Raw genomic sequence first — 19443 nt, 5'->3', positions numbered from 1 at the left:
AAGAAGATGAAGTAAGCAAAGAAGACGAAACCCAAAGTGCAGGCAGAGATGACCACGGCGGCAACCATGGCCAAGAGCTCGGGGTCGACATCGTCGGTCACACACGTAGGAAGGGGACGGCTCCGTACGGACCCTTGTGGTGGACATCTGCCGGGGGGGGGGTACTATTTGGTGCACATACAAGAGCATTCATGGGAATATTGTCCCATACCAACACATCTCACACGCGGGTACAAGACATTTACTAGGAAAAGGGACGTGAAGCAATTCCATGAGCAACAAGCCAGTCCGTAGCGGCGCATGAAGCAGCCACGGCGCGTCCAGCTCCGCACTGGCGTGCGTGCCCCTAGCAAAGCCAAGGGAAAGCCGAGGCCGAAACAGCACAGCTCATTCCGCCGGTCCCACGGGCCCCGCCAGCTTCGATGCCCACGAGACCTTTCCGCACCAATCCCCGCCCGCCTAGTTTTAACACCCCCGAGAAATCCCAGCCACCTCCACCGCTGTCGCTGCAGCGCGTCCCCCACCCCCCGCCGTACGCGCGAGACCCGGGGGCCCGGCCCGGCTCCCCACGCCGCCATCTGGGCCCGGCGGTCCTCGCCGCCAGCTTGCTTTGCACCTACCCCTCCGGCGCAAAGGCCACCGACACGTGGGCCCCCGCCCATCACACCGCAATCAGTCAAGCGCACACGCCTCCCTCCCTCCCTCCTTCCGCTCCCCTGCCCGCACTGACTCCGCGCACCAGAATAATCCCACCACACGACCGCGACCGCGACCGCCTCCTCGCCGGCGACGGGCAGCCGCTGGCCGGAGTCGGAGGGTTTTGCTCGTTGCGTGGGAGGCGCGGCCGAATTCCTCTGACCGGGTCTCCTCGACGCCTTCTCTCGCGTTGCCGTGTGCCACCGAGTAGATTTTAAAAGGGAAGGCCCCTTTCTTTTCTTGTGTGGTAGTATCGGTCTCTGGGAGGTTAATCTAATCGGAGGCGGCTGCTTCGGGAGGAGACCTTGTCGCCGCCGCCGCCGACGCTCGCCGTTCCCCCTCGCCGAGCTAAGCTGCTGTTATGAGCTCACCCCAATCCTAGGGCTCTGCACGGCGTCGTCGGCTTCTCTAGCGGTTCCGCGGAGGAGATGGTGCCCAGCGGGCTCTTCGGCTGGGCTTCGCCGCACGTGCAGCCGCTCACGCCGGTGTCCGAGGTCTCGGAGCCGCCGGAGTCCCCGTCGCCGTACGGGGACGGGCCGTCGGGGGATGCTGGCGTCGGGGTCAGGGAGGGGGAAGGCGCCGACGACGAGGATGTGGAGGAGGACGAGGTCGAGCCCCCTCCCGCCGCGGTCTCCTTCTGGAGGCTGTTCGAGTTCGCCGACGGCCTCGACTGGGCGCTCATGGCCGCTGGCGCGCTCGCTGCCGCCGCCCACGGCGCCGCACTCGTCGTCTACCTGCACTACTTTGGGAGGTCCTTGAATTTGCTCGACTCTGAACGGATTCAGTCTGCTCTCCACGGCCGTAGCGACGAGCTGCTCAACCAATTCAAGCAGGTAAGCTGATGCTTCGGATGCTCGTCTCTTAATTGCACGCATGACAGGATCTGCTACCTGATATTTATTGCTGGAGCCAAATTTGTTATTCTTTAATTTTGCTATTATTGGGGCTGGGAAGTTTTTTTTGTACTTTTTGCGCTTGCTATACTTATGGGGGCTGGTATACTCTACATTTCTTACTTATTTGTGTGCTATTCTCAGTACATGTAAACCCTAAACCAGCTCATACTTAATTTTGCCGTGTGCTGTTAGGTCACTTACACAATATTGATAACCAGCTCTTGGAAGATTTACCAGCTGAAAATTGTTCGTCACACTGCAAAATTTTGTGCGTAGCAGTTATATTTATGACTCAGGTTACATATCATCTAGAATCAGTGCATTTGGAACTTTTGGATGCAAATTTTGCCATGAAATTATGCATATTCTAAGTCGGCGGTTTGCTTGATGATGTGATATGTCTCCTTGGCTTTTAGTTGTGGCCTTGTGGGTGATTGGCTGATTGCGTCTGGAGGGCAGGTTCGGGTTTTGTGCACTTATGCGCTTTTCTGACCAAAGCGCACATTAAGCGCTAGGCGTTTTGCGATTGCCCAGCGCCCAGCGCCTAGCGCCTGGCTTTTTTTTTGGTCATGCAGGTATGTGTTGCGGTGTATTCTGGAATTTGGGTGTTGCAATATCTTAGGCAGGGTTGATTTATTGTGCTGTTTGTCTAGCAGACTTAGAGGATTGCAGCATGGCAGGGCCTGAGGTTGCCTATTGGATTGAGTTGTACTCCCTCCGTTCCAAATTACTCGTCGGAGAAATGGATGTATCTAGAACTAAAATACATCTAGATACATCCATACCTGTGACAAGTAATTCGGAACGGAGGGAGTATTGTTTTAGCTTTGCTGACAAGCTCGGGATATACAAAACTGAACACATTGTGGCTGGTCCTGTTAGGTCTCATATTGGTGAATTGGTGCTTGTACATAGTGCAAATGGAATGCCATTAGTTTAGTTCTGTATACTTCAAGTTGTGCGTATGGTGAAGATTTATCACATTTGTACCAAATTTGTCTTTCCTTGATCGGGCAGGATGCCCACAAAAAGCGGCTTTTTTTGCTCTTTTAATTGGTGACTGATGAAAATAGTGGGAGCATGTGAAGAAGTGTTGATCATAACCATAGAAGAAGATGACATGAAGTTTCTTCCTGCTGGCCACTGGGGATCCCTATGTGAGAAGCAAGTGAGCAGGGTGAGGTGGTAGCTTGTAGTCTCACCTCAATATCTGTATTGGAGTCAGTTTTGTTGAGTTTCACTGTTGGCCTATGCCCTTTTAGCTAGTTCAACGTGTTTTCATTAGTCCTTTAAACAAGTGAGCCAGTCGTGGTGGGTCTTGTTAGGCTTTAAGCAGTAGTCCTGTTTGAAAGATTAAGCAGTGGTCCTGTTTGAAAGATAGTTATCATTGTGAAATAAGTTTTTCCAGTGAGTCTAGTTTCTTGAAGTCCAGGCAGTCAACCGAGAAAGGAGGTTATGATGTGGAAGTCTTCTTGTCTGTGTTCCCCTTCAAGGTCTCGGCTACACTAGAGGAGAGGTGCCGAAAGTAAAAGTTTGAAAAAGACGACTAAACTAGTTAGCTTAAGATTTATTCATTATTAAATTTCCAACCTCAGCGAATGGCTCGAGTTGAGAAGAGAAGGATCGATTCTTTTCCAATAAATGAACTCAATTTCCAAAATTCAATTAATTAATTACTCCCTCCGTCCTGAATTACTTGTTGCAGAAATGGATAAAAATGGATGTATCTAGAACTAATATATGTCTAGATACATCCATTTCTGCGACAAGTAATTCCGGACGGAGGGAGCACTATACTAGATTAGCAATATATTCTTTCTGTACCTAAAACAATCAACTAGTCCCTCCGTTCGGAATTACTTGTCTCGGAAATGGATGTATCTAGAACTAAAATACATCTAGATACATCCATTTTTGCGACAAGTAATTCCGAACGGAGGGAGTATTAACTAAATAATCTATTTTAATCTAAAGGAGTGCAAGTATATGCACATGTTTTAGCACTTCTATTCAATGCATTCTACTGCCCAATCCATATACCTTTTTTTCTTACAATCTTCACATCTTATGCTGTTTCATTTGCAGCATGCTCTGTATATCATCTACATAGCTGCTGGTGTTTTTGTTGCAGGATGGATAGGTAAGTTAAGAGCCTTCGTTTAAATATTTTCTCGCTCAGCATGTGTATGTACCTAATGTAATTTTTGATTCTCCAGAGGTATCATGCTGGATTCTCACCGGGGAACGGCAAACTGCTGTCATCAGATCAAAATATGTCCAGGTCTTGCTAAATCAAGACATGAGCTTCTTTGATACATATGGAAACAATGGTGATATAGTTAGTCAAGTTCTGAGTGACGTATTGCTGATTCAGTCCGCAATTAGTGAGAAAGTAAGTTCAGAGTGAATATGCTTTGACTGCTGTATGAGTATGTTTGCAGCATGAACTTTGATCGTTTTGGTCTGTTCTAACAACTCAGTGCTTTTGTAGGTAGGCAACTACATACACAATATGGCCACATTCGTCGGCGGTCTCATTGTTGGCCTGCTCAATTGTTGGCAAATAGCACTCCTAACTCTTGCCACTGGACCCTTGATTGTAGCTGCAGGCGGAATATCTAACATATTTCTCCATAGACTAGCTGAAAACATTCAAGATGCATATGCCGAAGCGGCTAGTATTGCTGAACAGGTTTCACCCTGTGAACTTCGCCATGCTGTCCATTTCTTGCGCATTTGTTTACAAATATCCACCTTTTAACATTGAGAACACTATTTCCCAGATCAGATATTTCTCCACTCTTTGTATTGTGCATTGCACTATATTCTTTTAGCATGTACAAATAATATGCCAAATATAATCGGTTCCGATTTTACTTGACAAAAACATGTGGATGTGCAGGCCACCTCATACATCAGGACGCTATATGCTTTTACCAATGAAACTCTTGCAAAGTACTCCTATGCTACCTCACTTCAAGCAACTCTAAGATATGGAATTTTGATAAGTCTTGTCCAAGGAATTGGCCTTGGATTTACCTATGGACTGGCCATCTGTTCCTGTGCTTTGCAACTCTGGGTTGGAAGACACCTAATTTCTCGTGGGAAAGCTGATGGTGGTCAAGTTGTGGTAGCTTTATTTGCAGTAATTTTGAGTGGCCTGTAAGCAACATAATCCTATACATTCCCCTGTTTCCCTCCATAGTGTCTTTACCTAATATATTTTCCTGTTTTTTAGTGGTCTGAACCAAGCAGCTACAAACTTCTATTCATTTGAGCAAGGGCGAATTGCTGCTTATAGACTATATGAGATGATAAGTCGTTCAACTTCAAGCACCAATCTGGAAGGGACCACTATACCCCAAGTGCAGGGGAACATCGAATTCAGAAACGTGTATTTCAGTTATCTCTCACGTCCTGAAATTCCAATTTTAAGTGGTTTCTTTCTCAGTGTACCAGCCAGAAAAACTGTTGCACTTGTTGGTAGAAATGGCTCAGGGAAAAGCAGCATAATTCCTCTAATGGAGAGGTTCTACGATCCAACGTTAGGTAACATCATTGAGAAGCATCTGATTTTCATCTCCAAGTTTCTCACCTCCTAGGAGGCTTGTTCTCTCTTTCTTTTCAATGAAATCACGAAGGTCCTTAGCGTTTTCTTGAAAAAAAAAAAGTTTCCCCATTTGCTAAGACAGCTCTTTTTACGTTTTCAGGGGAAGTCCTGCTGGATGGGGAAAATATCAAGAATTTGAAAGTAGAATGGTTAAGAAGCCAAATTGGTCTGGTTACACAAGAACCTGCACTGCTGAGTTTGAGCATCCGCGAAAACATTGCTTATGGAAGATTTGCTACCTTTGATCAGATAGAAGAAGCAGCCAAGACAGCACATGCTCATGGGTTCATCAGTTCACTCGAAAAGGGATATGAAACACAGGTAATGGTAGTGCCAAATAATTAGGCATGGATGCTCCAGTCCATTTTGTTATCATTCTGATTTTATTTACCTCCCTAGGTTGGTCGAGCTGGTTTGGCGTTGACTGATGAACAGAAGATCAAAATTTCTATCGCTCGTGCTGTGCTTTCGAGTCCATCAATTCTCTTACTTGACGAAGTCACGGGAGGACTTGATTTTGAAGCTGAAAAGGCTGTGCAAGGAGCATTAGATGTTCTCATGCTGGGAAGGTCGACCATTATAATAGCTAGGCGCCTTAGCCTCATTAAACATGCTGATTACATAGCTGTAATGGAGGAGGGACATCTTGTTGAAATGGGGACACATGATGAATTGCTAAACTTGGATGGCCTTTATGCTGAGCTTTTGAGATGTGAGGAAGCAACAAAACTTCCTAAGAGGTAAGCTGTTTTTTCTGGACAATTCCTGGTAAGACTGAGTTTGCATTAGTTTAGATTTAGTATCACATTGTTTTTCAGTCTAGACTAACCAAGGGTTCTGTGTCTGGGACCTAGCTGGCACAATTATAAGAAATAAAACTCTGTCCAGTCCTGGATAATTTGATACTAAACGCTCTTATATTTCTTTACACAGGGAGTACTTGTTTATTTGCTAATTTCCAAAATACGCCTTAATGCTGTGAGCATCCAGCTACTGTGCTGAAGAAATAGCGATTAACCTGGTTGTTCTTACGTTGTTCCAGCTGTGCTAGATTTGCACTATTATTTTACCAGAGCTACTCTATTTACTCTGTCAATCTTTCTCAGGATGCCAACCAAGAATAGTAGGGAGCGCAAGTCACTCCAATTTGAGGATCCACCAATCAGCCAAAATTTTCAAGAATCATCCTCTCCTAAGATGGCAAAATCACCTTCTCTTCAAAGAACACATGGCATGCTTCAGTTTTGGCGATCAGACACCACCAGAAATTCCCATGATTCACCAAAGGATCGAAGCCCACCTCCAGAACAAACTACAGATAATGGAATACCTTTAGTTGCAACTGAAAGAGCACCGTCCATCAAGAGACATGACAGTTTTGAAATGGAATTGCCCAACCTTCCGAAGGTTGACATCCATCCCATACAACGGCAATCTTCAAAGAATGCAGGACCTGACTCGCCTATATCTCCTCTTTTGACTTCTGATCCAAAAAATGAGCGTTCACATTCACAAACTTTTAGTAGACCACAGAGTGAACGTGATGATACAAGTTCCGAACAGAGTGAACCTGATGAATTGCAACATCACAAGCCACCATCATTTTGGAGACTGGCAGCACTTAGCATTGCTGAATGGCCTTATGCTCTCTTAGGCACAATTGGTGCTGCTATATTTGGCTCATTCAATCCACTGCTTGCTTACACAATAGCACTTACAGTGTCGGCATATTATCAAATAGAAGTTAGTGACATGCACCATGAAGTGAACAGGTGGTGTTTATTCATAGTAGGAATGGGTGTTATTACAGTGCTGGTCAACTGGTTGCAACATTTCTATTTTGGAATTATGGGGGAGAAGATGACTGAACGTATAAGAAGAATGATGTTCTCCGGTATGCTATCTGTGCCTTTATACATATGAGCTGTTTTTTTTAGTCTGCTGCAATCGTGAAGTTAGATTTGATCTTCTAGAATTCCACACTAATTAGTTCTTTCACAGCAATGCTGCGCAATGAGGCTGGATGGTTTGACAAAGAGGAGAATAGTGCTGATACACTATCCATGCGCCTGGCAAACGATGCTACATTTGTCCGTGCTGCATTCAGTAACCGTCTTTCCATATTCATACAAGACACTGCTGCGGTTTCTGTAGCTCTTCTCATTGGAATGTTGTTGGGATGGCGTGTGGCGCTTGTTGCACTTGCAACTTTACCTGTTCTTGTTATCTCTGCCATTGCACAGGTAATACAGCCTGAAGGTTTTTTGGTCTGTTATATTATCACCTCAAAAGTCTGAAACGGAGTAGCATATTTTGGCATGTTAACAGAAGTTGTGGTGTCTGTTGGCGAGACCATTGAGCATTTTTGTGTATACCGAGAGTTCGGACCGAAAACCCTTAAATATATCGCACAGGGCCTTTTCGGAAACAAAATACTGGGGTTGATTCAAGTGTTGCCTAGGTTATTTTTATATTACCTTGTGGATGTTAAAACATAAAAAGGGACCCATACAAGTCAAGTCTAAGAAAGCAAACTCACTGGGCCCTGGATGGTTTGGAAATTGTCACTTGAACATGTGGCTCTAGTATATACCACCTTGCAAATATGATCTTTATTATCTGTTAAGGGTCAGTGACATTTCAAACTTCAGAAATATTTTTGATCGTGTTACAAATGGCCTCTCCTGTCAATAATCAACACGATCTGCACTCTCTTTCTATAGCCACATATTTGGTATTCCCTAATAATACAGTGTCCGTATAATTATTTAATTGCCTGATCTGTTAAACACTGAAATTTGCAACACTAATCTTGAACTGCATGCATATCTTTCACAATTTGGCATTCAGTAACTTGATACTGTGTATTTTATGTTAGAACTGGTGCAAATAGGCATGTTCTAAATTGATATGATAAACCATTTTACAGAAATTATGGCTTGCTGGCTTCTCAAAAGGAATCCAGGAGATGCATAGAAAGGCTTCATTAGTACTTGAGGATGCAGTCCGTAACATTTACACCGTTGTTGCTTTTTGTGCTGGAGACAAGATAATGGAACTCTACAAATTACACCTTGGTAAGATACTGAAGCAAAGTCTTGTGCATGGGTTGGCTATAGGCTTCGGTTTTGGTTTCTCGCAGTTTCTTCTTTTTGCCTGCAACGCCCTCCTTCTGTGGTACATTGCCACCTCAGTGGACAAGCAGCGCCTGACAATAGCCACGGGGCTAAAACAGTACATTCTATTCTCGTTTGCATCATTTGCATTGGTGGAGCCCTTTGGACTTGCCCCATACATACTTAAGCGGCGGAAGTCTCTCACTTCAGTGTTTGAAATTATTGACCGAGAGCCAAAGATTGATCCTGATGACAACACTGGCCTGAAACCACCCAATGTCTATGGGAGCATTGAATTCAAGAATGTTGATTTCTCCTATCCAGTTCGTCCAGAAATCTTTGTGCTGAGCAATTTCAATCTTAAGGTGAGCGGTGGGCAAACAGTTGCAGTGGTAGGTGTTTCAGGATCCGGGAAGAGCACTATCATTTCGTTAATTGAGAGATTTTATGACCCAATGTCTGGCCAAGTTCTGCTGGATGGCCGAGATCTGAAATCGTTCAACCTGAGATGGTTACGAAGCCACATGGGCCTAATTCAACAAGAACCCGTCATTTTCTCGACAACAATAAGGGAGAACATTATCTATGCAAGGCACAACGCAACGGAGGCTGAGATGAAGGAAGCTGCAAGGATAGCAAATGCTCATCATTTCATTAGTAGCTTGCCACATGGCTATGACACTCATGTGGGAATGCGAGGGGTTGATCTGACACCTGGGCAGAAGCAACGTATTGCCATTGCTAGAGTGGTTTTGAAGAATGCGCCGATATTGTTGTTGGACGAGGCCAGCTCTGCGATCGAGTCTGAATCAAGTAGAGTGGTACAGGAAGCTCTTGACACATTGGTCATGGGGAACAAGACAACGGTCCTGATAGCGCACAGGGCAGCGATGATGAAGCATGTGGATAACATTGTTGTCCTAAATGGTGGTAGGATAGTTGAGCAGGGCACACATGACTCTCTGATGGACCTGAACGGTCTCTATGTTAGATTGATGCAGCCCCATTTTGGCAAGGGCCTTCGCCAGCATCGGCTAGGCTAATGTAATTAATATTGGGTTTGTTAGGTGTAAATTATGTTAGGGCATGACCAAGTTCCCCTGTCGCTCTCTGTCCAGACGCGTAGCTCCACGGTTGGGGCTGCTGGCGATGTTCCGAATGCGCAGAAGGGTGGCCTGGTCTTGACAAAATTTTCGACTGGAGATTGAGATGACTAGTTGTGTTGAATCTGTAGGGAGCTTTTATCCTGGAAATAGGTAGCAAGTTTGGTGGGAGGGCATTGTAATTGTTTGTAATATATGAGTTGCAAACATTCTTTTGGAGGCTCTGCGCACTCGATTCATTTCGCCTTTGTAATGCGCCGATTTGATGATTCAGGTGTGTGTAAAGAAAAGTCTTCTTAATAGGTTGAATTCCTGGTGATTTGATTACGCCTGTTTAGCGATGATCGTGTGGATTGTCGTTTGTTCATTCAACAGTCTGTGTGTCGATTACCCCCTGTGGAAACCAGGGCAGCCCTGACGAACTGTGCTAGGAATCATACTCCCTCTGGTTCCTCAATATGGTTTTAAAGAAGTACATTTTGACCACTAATTCATGTATACTGGTTCCACTAGATTCGTACAAGCATGAGTAGCGCGATGTCTGAGCAATGCAGATTCGTTGGGTTGGGTTCCTCTCGGCCTCAGGCGACACCAGGTTTCGCCCGCGTTGCAACGGTCGGATGGTGCCGACGGACATCAAGAGCTTGCGCAATCAGGCGTTCAAGTCGTAGATCTTGAAGGAGTCGGCGACGACTTTGAGCCTGTTGCGCAGCCTGCTCCACCGGCGCTCGTTAGCCGTCACGATCAGCGTGTAGTACCTCCCTGCCAAAAACCAACACCAACTCAGCTTCGTGTCCACAGGAGGGGGAAACACATGACCAGAATCCCCATGAAACGTGTACCGTTCCCGATGGCGACCGTCGCAAACGCCGACACGCCGTAGCCCGGCGCCTCCAGATCGTACTCAAACGTCCAGTAGTTCCTGCCATCCACCGTACGCTGCCAATTTACAGCACAACAAAGTAACCGCTCATCTTTCCGATCTTTGCAGCGTAGCAGATCGGGAATTCTATGGCTGGTCGATGAGATTCGACAACTTAAAAATTGCAACGCAAGCAGTGGATGAAACGGCAAACCTCTTGCATTTCATAGATCGTTGGTATCTGGTTCGGAGCAGCGTACACTTCGGTTACCAAATTGAAGATCGCCTGAGGGAAGATGAAGCAGTGGTCAGAAGAAAGGGAAGACGAGATCTGGTCCAAAGTCCAGAAAATCCAGGCGGAAGGCTACCTACCTCATCCATTGGGCCTAGGTCACGAATGTCTGTTTTCTGAGTAGGAATGAAGGCCACACGGACAGACTGCAGCTGCACATTACGGTCCTTGAACGCTGAATCATGGCCCAAGAAGTCGAAATCCTGACATGAAGTACGCGGGGAAACAAAAGCGTTATGTGAATGAAATCCACAAGAGCCAATGACTCGAGAAAAAATAATTATTTGGCATCTGAATTGTCCTTCTTGCACACTAATTTACTACTCACATATTGGATGTAATAAGATCTTATATATGAGACGGAGGGAGTACTAGTAAACATGACAAATTACCCTCCAATCAGCTGGGTAGAGGTACGAATATCCGTCGTTTGCATCGACGTAAGAGCGGTAATTCTTTGGTACTTCTGAAATCTAGGAACAACTCCAGTTAGCATTAGCTCACACAATCCTACTGTACATGGGGATGCTAATATTTAACAAGCTGATAACTTGCATAGTTGCATATCGCCTGCCATGGAGGTGAAACTGAACAATTAACAATGGGCATACCTTCAGCATCTGCAGAGCTGCTGTTTAACAGGACAGTGGATAATGCCCCAGCACCAAGCAGTGCCAATCTCCTTTTTGTGACCTCTATAGTAAGGTCAGGAAGGGAGATTCTATCAACAATTTTTCCTGTGCCAACCTTTAAAAACACATTGAGATGAACAGCACACGAGAATTACTCTTCTCATCCGAGGATGCTTCGCTCGAGCTCGCGTTCACCACCGAAGGGGGAGCCCCGTTCAGCCTGGCAGTGGCCGTGCAGTTCGGCGCAATCAACTGAAGACAACACCGGGTTCTGAGTCCAGGAACGAAATCAAGAGAAGGATGATAACAGGGTTCATTAAAGCACATACGTACCTGTTTGGATATCAAGCTCTGTAGGCTTGCCATTTCACCTTGAGTGGAGCTCTGATCCTAGCCTGCCCCAGGTTGGTTGGCTATCTGTTGCTGCTGGAGCTGGACTGTGGTCCGTAAGCTTCTCCATGTGTTGCGTGCGTGGGTGGAAGCCAAGGCTGCCAGGTCAGCGTTTCCATTATCCTTTTCAAAACCTTTTGTTTCTTTGTTTTGTGCTGGCCATCGGCTGACAAAAGGGGACCATTCATTCCCTTCTGATGGATAGTACTAGAAAAACAGCAAAATCGTCTTATATTTTGGGACGGAGGTTGTAGTTCATAACTTGGTCGGTTTTGGTTTGTTTCCTGTGGTGATTTTGTCGAGATATGTCTGACCTAACGCATTCTCCATTTCCTGTGGTTTAACTACATAGATGGAGACATAATCTGTAGAGATGCAAAAGTCATCTCACCACAGAATTTGCAGAAATGGAAAAGCCATCTCACTGCAAAGGGATATGCTACAGACTTATAGTACTGCTTACCACTAGGGACTCTTTGGATTGCAGATTTTTTTTATCCTTCCAGAAGTTCCAAAGAGGCCCTAAGTTCTGAATGTGGACAAAGCATGATGGTACAAGGAAAACGAATATTTGCTCTTACAGCAAGGTTTGCTCATGCAGAATCTCCAGTGTGACAACATATAAAACTAGTAAGACAGTCAAGCGCCAAAGAAATCCTTAGATACTGCATCAGAGCAAAACCACAAGCACGATATCACTTGGATGAAAAACCTGAGTATCGTTTGTTCCAGATCATACTTATCAAAAAGATATCAAAACATTTAAAAATTCCAGGTTACATATATTCGTGCCACAACGATAACTGACAGCATTATACAACAACAGTTACATAATTGAAGGCTATGCCTTAGGAGCAGGCTTCACCAATCCTAGCCCAGAACCACTCCCTAAATGCTTGAAGTTCTTTGCCTCTAGGTGGTCATCGTGTGCGGCGAAACCCGTTCCTCCTTTTTCTAAATTAATCAAATTCCTCTCTTTGCACGGTTTGCTGCACATTAAGCAGACCTTATCTGTTGCTATGAACTTGTCCGAGCACTTCTTGCAGAAGACATGGCCACAGGTGCTGATCGCCACCAGGGACATTGTGTTTGTGAGATTGGACTTGCAGCTGGGGCAGATGTAGCTTTTCTCCACTGACTTACTGCTCTTCTGACGAGCGTTCTCCTCGGTGAAAGAAATAGGGAAGAGTGATTTCAGCTTGAGCTTCTCCTGCCCCTCGGGACAGATTGTGTCAGTAGAAGGAGCATCTACCTTGACAGTGGCTTCGGGTGTAGCTGACGGAAGCCAAAACGCCTTCATGGTGCGTAGGGCTTCCTCTTCAAAGGAGGTAGTCTTCACACTGTTGGCTCCATGAAAACCATTCTTGTCTTGGGAACCGCTGCGATCATAGTACTGGGGGACTGCTCCATGATTCTGCTGATCAAAAGCATCCAACTCCTTGGATTTTTGCAGCACCAGCTTCTCCTCCTCCTCTTCCTTCTCTTGCTTTTTCTGGGAATCATGAGCTATAAGCTTGCTGGAAGAAGGAAAAACACTCAGAAATCCATACCTTTTATTTGGTTGAACAAGCAAGCAGATAACTTAAGGGCAAGTATAGCAATTTCGAATGTCCACTAAGAACAGGAATATAGATTCAAACTACTTCAGTGATCAATTGCTGAAATGTTGATGACAAATGGCATGGGGAAGTATCAGTCTTATGGACACCGAAACTGTACTAATTTACTATATACTAGTAGAAATTCAATGATGAAGCAAGATCATTTTCTCTTGAAATTCAGGGATAACTACTATACTGTAGCTAGTACTAGCAACATAACACCACCGATCCAAACACTTCACCATGACAAATGCCCATCCCAGGATCGAATTTCAATTGCCGCCCCAAATTCTCATACATGGCGCGACCTCCAGTGCCACAAAACTAAAACACCGTGCTAAAAGAGTTCTCATAGTACCAAGGAAAATGGCAAGCTACGATAAGTCCAACAAGCCCTATCCATGAGGAACCCTACAATCCTAGGAGCAGGAATGCACATTTAAGCCCGCACCGCATCTGAGCACAATCATACCAATTCCACAATCCTCGCTAACAAATTGCAAATTCCCTGGAATTAACCAGTCCTTGGATGACCAAGCAAAGAAGGAATCAGGACCCAATAAAAAAAAAGGAACAACGAGCTGGTACCGCTTGATGTCCTTCTTCTGCGCGAGGAGGCACTCGAGGATGCACTCCTTGCAGAAGGTGTGGCCCTTGGGGCAGGCGAGCGGGTCGATGAGCGGCTTGAGGCAGAGGCAGCAGGCGTCGAAGGGCTTGATGGAGTCCTTGCCGAGCCGCTCCCGCTGGGTGCCGTACCCGAGCTTCCGCTTCTCCTCGTAGGTGAAGAAGGCGAGGTCGTTGTTGTTCTTCGAGTGCCGCTGCGGCATCTTCGCTGCGCTTCACCTTCGTCTGCCCCTTCCGGCCGGCGGGTGGGAGGCGCGGGCACGAGGAGGAAGGCGATGCGGCCCTGCTCTGGGGTGGGTTGCCGAAGTGTTAACCCTAGATTTGACGGGGAGGAGAAGTCGGCGAGGTGATGGTTTGATCGGGTGGAGTGGAGACGAAGGGCGGATCGGGCTGGGACTTGGGTAGTTGGGCTCGGTTCGGTTCCGTGTCTGGATCGGGCTGGGATTTGTGGGAGTCTCTCAGGGTTCTCTGACCGGCCCGTGTCATTTGACTTATGGGCCGGTGCGAGTTTCAGACTTTCCATTGCAAGCTCTTCCCCAAATATAAGGGATACTTTGGTTTTGTTTCCACCAACTTTTGCAATCGACCCTAAAAAAAACTTTTGCAATCAACAACGTGTTTGACCTGGAGTAGTAATTAAGAGGTACCCTGCAAAATCATTTCAACCTCCTCTTGTAGTGATAAGTACCACAACCACTTGTCGTAACTATTGTGTTTTGATAGGATTTCTTTCAACATGGAGGGGCGATGGGTGGTTTGTTTGTGCATTTTCCATATATTTGATTTTTGATTTATTATCTCTCGAACCATGTGTCAAATCACAAAAAAAATATCCATGTTGCTTTTCTCACGTCGAGGTCCTTGAAACTAGATCCTATTGATATGTTTTGACAAACTTTTTCTAGTCAAAATTTGTGCTCCGAAACTGTACTAACCCCGACTTCATGACTGTACTAACCTCGTGCTTCGAAATGGTACTAAACCATTCTTCATTAAAAAAAGACGGTTTGTGCTTTCGTGCGAGAAGCATAGTTGTGCTTCATATGGAATCATACCTACGATTCACGCATAAGAGAAGCACGGTTTATGCTTTCACACGAGAAGCATAGCTGTTCTTCGCAAAATCACATCGTGCTTTCACACGAGAAGCATAGTTGTGCCTCCTGCGGAATCATACCTACGATTCATGTGGAAGCACACTTGTCTGTCGCTTTTCGCAGAAGCACAATTATGTTTTCACGCACACGGAAGCACGCCCGTGCTTCACTTCTAGGGAAGCATAGAAGCACAATTGTGCTTTCACGCAGAAGCACAATTGTGCTTCACATGAAAACACATTTGTGCTTCACTTTTTGAGGAACAACTTCTACACTTTCACGCGGAAGCACAACTGTGCTTCATGCGATAACACATCAATCTGGAGAACCACATTTGTGCTTTCACACAAGAAGCACAATTGTGCTTCACATTAAAACACAACTGTGCTTCATGCGTAAGCACACCTGTGATCCATGCTCATAACAGAAAGAAATCAAAGAAACAAGGAAAAACCCCCAAAAAACAAAAATACCCCCCCAAACATCTCGATGGGGGAAGCGTCCAGTGTGACACATGGCACGCCGGGACACACCACATGGCGCGTTGGGGTGCTCCTGCACCAGGAAAGGCGCCCCGCGAGGGGGAACCCCTCCAATTAGTTGCTCTGAGTTCTTTTTTTTACACTTTAAACCCTCTTTTTATAGATTGGTGATAACAACATTATTGACAAGAAAGGAAATTAAGACCCTATTCAGAATTCCACCGGGTCCGCGAAATCTCAGGAGCTGTGGAGCTAGGAAATAGGTGCTCCACGATTTTCAACTGTAACTCCACCAGCTCTGGGAGTGGAGTTGTGGAGTGGAGGTACTCCGAACAAAGCCTAAACCCCGAGGGGCATCATCTAACCATACACTAGGATTCTCAAATCTAGCAAGATGAGCTAGTTCATGAGCTACATCATTATCCTCTCTGGGATAGCATTGAAAGATTGATACGTCTTCGTCGTATCTATAATTTTTTTATTGTTTCATGACATTATTCTACAATTTTCATATACTTTTGGCAACATTTTGTATTATTTTTGGGACTAACATATTGATCAAGTGCCTAGTGCCAGTTCCTGTATGTTGCATGTTTTTTGTTTCACGGAATATCCATACCAAACGAAGTCCAAACACGATAAAAATTTACGGAGATTTATTTTGAAATATATGTGATTTATGGAAAAAATAATCAATGTGAGACGATGCCCGAGGGGGCCACTAAAGGAAATATGCCCTAGAGGCAATAATAAAGTTGTTATTTATATTTCCTTATATCATGATAAATGTTTATAATTCATGCTAGAATTGTATTAACCGGAAACTTAATACATGTGTGAATACATAGACAAACTGAGTGTCACTAGTATGCCTCTACTTGACTAGCTCGTTAATCAAAGATGGTTAAGTTTCCTAGCCATGGACAAAGAGTTGTCATTTGATTAACGGGATCACATCATTAGGGAATGATGTGATTGAATTGACCCATCTGTTAGCTTAGCACGATGATCGTTTAGTTTGTTGCTATTGCTTTCTTCAGAACTTATACATGTTCCTATGACTATGAAATTATGCAACTCCCGAATACCGGAGGAACACTTAGTGTGCTATCAAACGTCACAACGTAACTGGGTGACTATAAAGATGCTCTACAGGTGTCTCCGATGGTGTTTTGAGTTGGCATAGATCGAGATTAGGATTTGTCACTCCATGTATCGGAGAGGTATCTCTGGGCCCTCTCGGTAATGCACATCACTATAAGCCTTGCAAGCAATGTGACTAATGAGTTAGTTACGTGATGTTGCATTACAGAACGAGTAAAGAGACTTGCCGATAACGAGATTGAACTAGGTATTGAGATACCAATGATTGAATCTCGGGCAAGTAACATACCGATGACAAAGGGAACAACGTATATTGTTATGCGGTTTGACCAATAAAGATCTCCATAGAATATGTAGGAGCCAATATGAGCATCCAGGTTCCGCTATTGGTTATTAACCGGAGATGTGTCTCGGTCATGTCTACATAGTTCTCGAACCCATAGGGTCCGCACGCTTAACGTTCGATGACGATCTGTATTATGAGTTTATGTGTTTTGATGCACCGAAGGTTGTTTGGAGTCCCGGATGAGATCACAGACATGACGAGGAGTCTCGAAATGGTCGAAACATAAAGATTGATATATTGGAAGGTTATATTCAGACACCGGTAAGGTTTCGGGGGTCATCGGATAAATACCGGAGTACCGGGGAGTTACTGGAACCCCCCCGGGGGGGTCAATGGGCCTTCATGGGCCTTAGTGGAAATAGAGTGCAACAAGGGAGCTGTGGGGCGCGCCCCCCTAGGCCCAAACCGAATTGGTTTAGGGCTTGGGGGGCCGGCCCCCTCTTTCCTTCTCCCCTCCTCCTCATTCCTTCCCCTCCTAGTTGGACTAGGAAAGGGGAACCTACTCCTAGTAGGAGTAGGATTCCCCCTTGGGGCGCACCCTGTCGTGGAAGTGTCACGACAGATGTCCTTGTAGAAGGACTTAGTTGTGGAGCCATTGCGACGAGGTTAGCTTAAAGGGGTTAAAACGGGACAAATGACACAGGGAGTTTATACTGGTTCGGCCCCTTGCGGTGAAGGTAAAGGCCTACTCCAGTTTGAGGTTGTATTGCTAGAGTTTCGATTACCAGGGAGCAAACACGCTTTGCCTGGCTTTTGACTTGTTGTTTCTTGCCGTAAGCCGCCGCTGGGTCGTCCCCTTATATACACGGGTTGACGCCCTGCGGCCTACAGAGTCCTGGCCAGCTCATACAAACGTGTCCGGCTTAGTGACTTATCTTACATGCCTTACAACCCAAGTTTACATATACATGGCGGTTTATACTTACGGGCCTTAAGCCGCCTCCGGATTTGGGCCTTTTAACAAGCCTATCTATGAACCGCCATCTTTAGCATACTCTTGGGCTTCATTTAGATGAACCGCCATAAGGGATGACCCGACCCCTCTTGGGCGGGTCATATCCGATAGTCATATCCCCAACATTAGGCCCCAGGTTGATTTGAACTCGTTCATGTCAATCTTCAACACTTAGAAAAAATCCTTCTTCATCTTATTGTGAAACATTGTAACCTGCCATGACGTCATTTCCGAAAATTGCGATAACCCATCGTGACATCACCTGCAATTAATACACGGCCCAAATCTTAATTAAATATTTTTCTTTACCGATCCTTTGAAAATTGAGGCGCCCACGTCGTCACATATCTGTTTTCTTGTCTCCTCGATTCTCGTGCATGCCATTTATCCTTCCGGCCTTATAAATAGAGCCACGAGCTCACTTCTCATTCTCTCCCTTTGCCTTTTCTCCTTCTTCTTCCTCCTCACGACGTCCCAGTGCACCCGAGCTCCGCCGCCGTCAACCTTCATCTCCTTCATCGACTCCGGCCGTTGCATCACCCTGAACGGGTCAGAGCACCGCGGCGCCTCTCCGCTGTCTCGTCAGCAACAGTAAGTCTTCCCCTTCCTCGCCATAGATATGTCATTAGGGTTTCAGTGTTCATCACCGCCCTTCTTTTTTCTTGCTTAGATTCATGGCTTAGATCCGAAAAACCACATAAACCTTACGCGGTAACAATTTTTAGCACTTATTTTTGATATCGGACCATATCTTTCTTACAATAGATCTCATCTGAACGCCCCTGCTCTTCTGCTGCCGCCACTTTAGGTTTAGATTTTATTCCATTTTTCTGAATAGCCGCAGATCCAATCTTATATCCTTAATCTGTGAAACCTGTTTGTCTTGATACTTAGTAAAATTTTGCTCTTGTCAGATCCTGAAATACCAGTACGTGTCATGGCGGCTTACATGTCTGACTTATAATTACTCACATATCATTAGTCCTCACTTAAGCCGCCATTCTTGATATATATGCTGTAACTGTTCACCTGTGACTTCACCAATCTGATTTGAACCGGCCAAAATTTCCCTTTCTTTAGGTTTTCTCTCTTCACAATGCCGCCAAAGACATTCTATGCATGCAACTAGGTTCCCTCCATTGTCACTGAAGGCACGCTTAAAGACTTTATCAAAATCGGATATTTGCCAGAAAAGAATGCCATGTACTATCGTGCCCCTGAACCGGGCGAAGAAAGACCTCAACCGAAGGAGGGCGAAGTCATTGTATTCACTGATCATATGAATCGAGGCTTCTCACCACCCGACTCTATGTTTTTCCAAGATGTCCTGCACTTCTTCCAGCTCCATCCTCAAGATATTAGTCCCAACTCCGTGTCGAATATCTGCAACTTTCAAGTCTTGTGCGAAGTATACCTTCAAGAGGAGCCCAACGTTGAACTTTTCAGAGAATTATTTTATTTGAACCACCAGAATGAGTTCACGAACGACCCTAGCTTGGAACTCGGCGGAATTTCGATTCAACGCAGAAGAGACGCCATCTTCCCTTATGCATGCCTGCCTAGTCACCCCAAAGATTGGAATCGGACGTGGTTTTACTGCAAGGATACTTTTTCGGCTGACAAGAATCCATTGCCGG

The 19443-nt window shown here is 45.4% G+C and overlaps 3 protein-coding genes across 4 annotated transcripts; 1 reads left to right on the top strand and 2 right to left on the bottom strand.

The window, feature by feature from the left end:
- Window positions 1-694: 694 nt before the first annotated feature.
- On the top strand, window positions 695-9748 carry LOC123085486 (ABC transporter B family member 6). 2 transcript variants are annotated; one of them, XM_044507118.1, is made up of 11 exons: window positions 695-1529; window positions 3678-3732; window positions 3809-3984; window positions 4084-4284; window positions 4495-4754; window positions 4831-5141; window positions 5303-5523; window positions 5602-5942; window positions 6309-7096; window positions 7204-7445; window positions 8132-9748. In XM_044507118.1, exons 1-11 carry the CDS (start codon window positions 1125-1127, stop codon window positions 9359-9361), a joined length of 4230 nt encoding a protein of 1409 aa, XP_044363053.1. In that variant the 5' UTR covers window positions 695-1124; the 3' UTR covers window positions 9362-9748. The 2 variants fall into 2 exon arrangements, with proteins under 2 accessions (XP_044363053.1, XP_044363054.1); XM_044507119.1 differs by lacking the exon at window positions 695-1529 and adding an exon at window positions 2147-2167.
- A 96-nt stretch (window positions 9749-9844) lies between these two features.
- On the bottom strand, window positions 9845-11732 carry LOC123085487 (photosynthetic NDH subunit of lumenal location 1, chloroplastic). Its single transcript, XM_044507120.1, has 8 exons — window positions 11541-11732; window positions 11363-11459; window positions 11187-11270; window positions 10968-11041; window positions 10656-10778; window positions 10498-10569; window positions 10264-10360; window positions 9845-10183 (listed from the first exon to the last, which is right to left on the bottom strand). Exons 1-8 carry the CDS (start codon window positions 11571-11573, stop codon window positions 10074-10076), a joined length of 690 nt encoding a protein of 229 aa, XP_044363055.1. The 5' UTR covers window positions 11574-11732; the 3' UTR covers window positions 9845-10073.
- A 604-nt stretch (window positions 11733-12336) lies between these two features.
- On the bottom strand, window positions 12337-14291 carry LOC123085484 (E3 ubiquitin-protein ligase CSU1). Its single transcript, XM_044507117.1, has 2 exons — window positions 13787-14291; window positions 12337-13114 (listed from the first exon to the last, which is right to left on the bottom strand). The coding sequence occupies exons 1-2, from the start codon at window positions 14023-14025 to the stop codon at window positions 12439-12441; spliced, it is 915 nt and encodes a 304-aa protein (XP_044363052.1). The 5' UTR covers window positions 14026-14291; the 3' UTR covers window positions 12337-12438.
- Window positions 14292-19443: the final 5152 nt, after the last annotated feature.

This window comes from Triticum aestivum, chromosome 4A (genome assembly GCF_018294505.1).
Source record: "Triticum aestivum cultivar Chinese Spring chromosome 4A, IWGSC CS RefSeq v2.1, whole genome shotgun sequence".
In the NCBI taxonomy this organism is placed as follows: domain Eukaryota; kingdom Viridiplantae; phylum Streptophyta; class Magnoliopsida; order Poales; family Poaceae; genus Triticum; species Triticum aestivum.
The sequence above is the reverse complement of the archived record's forward strand: the minus strand, read 5'-3'. Positions and strand labels throughout refer to the sequence as shown.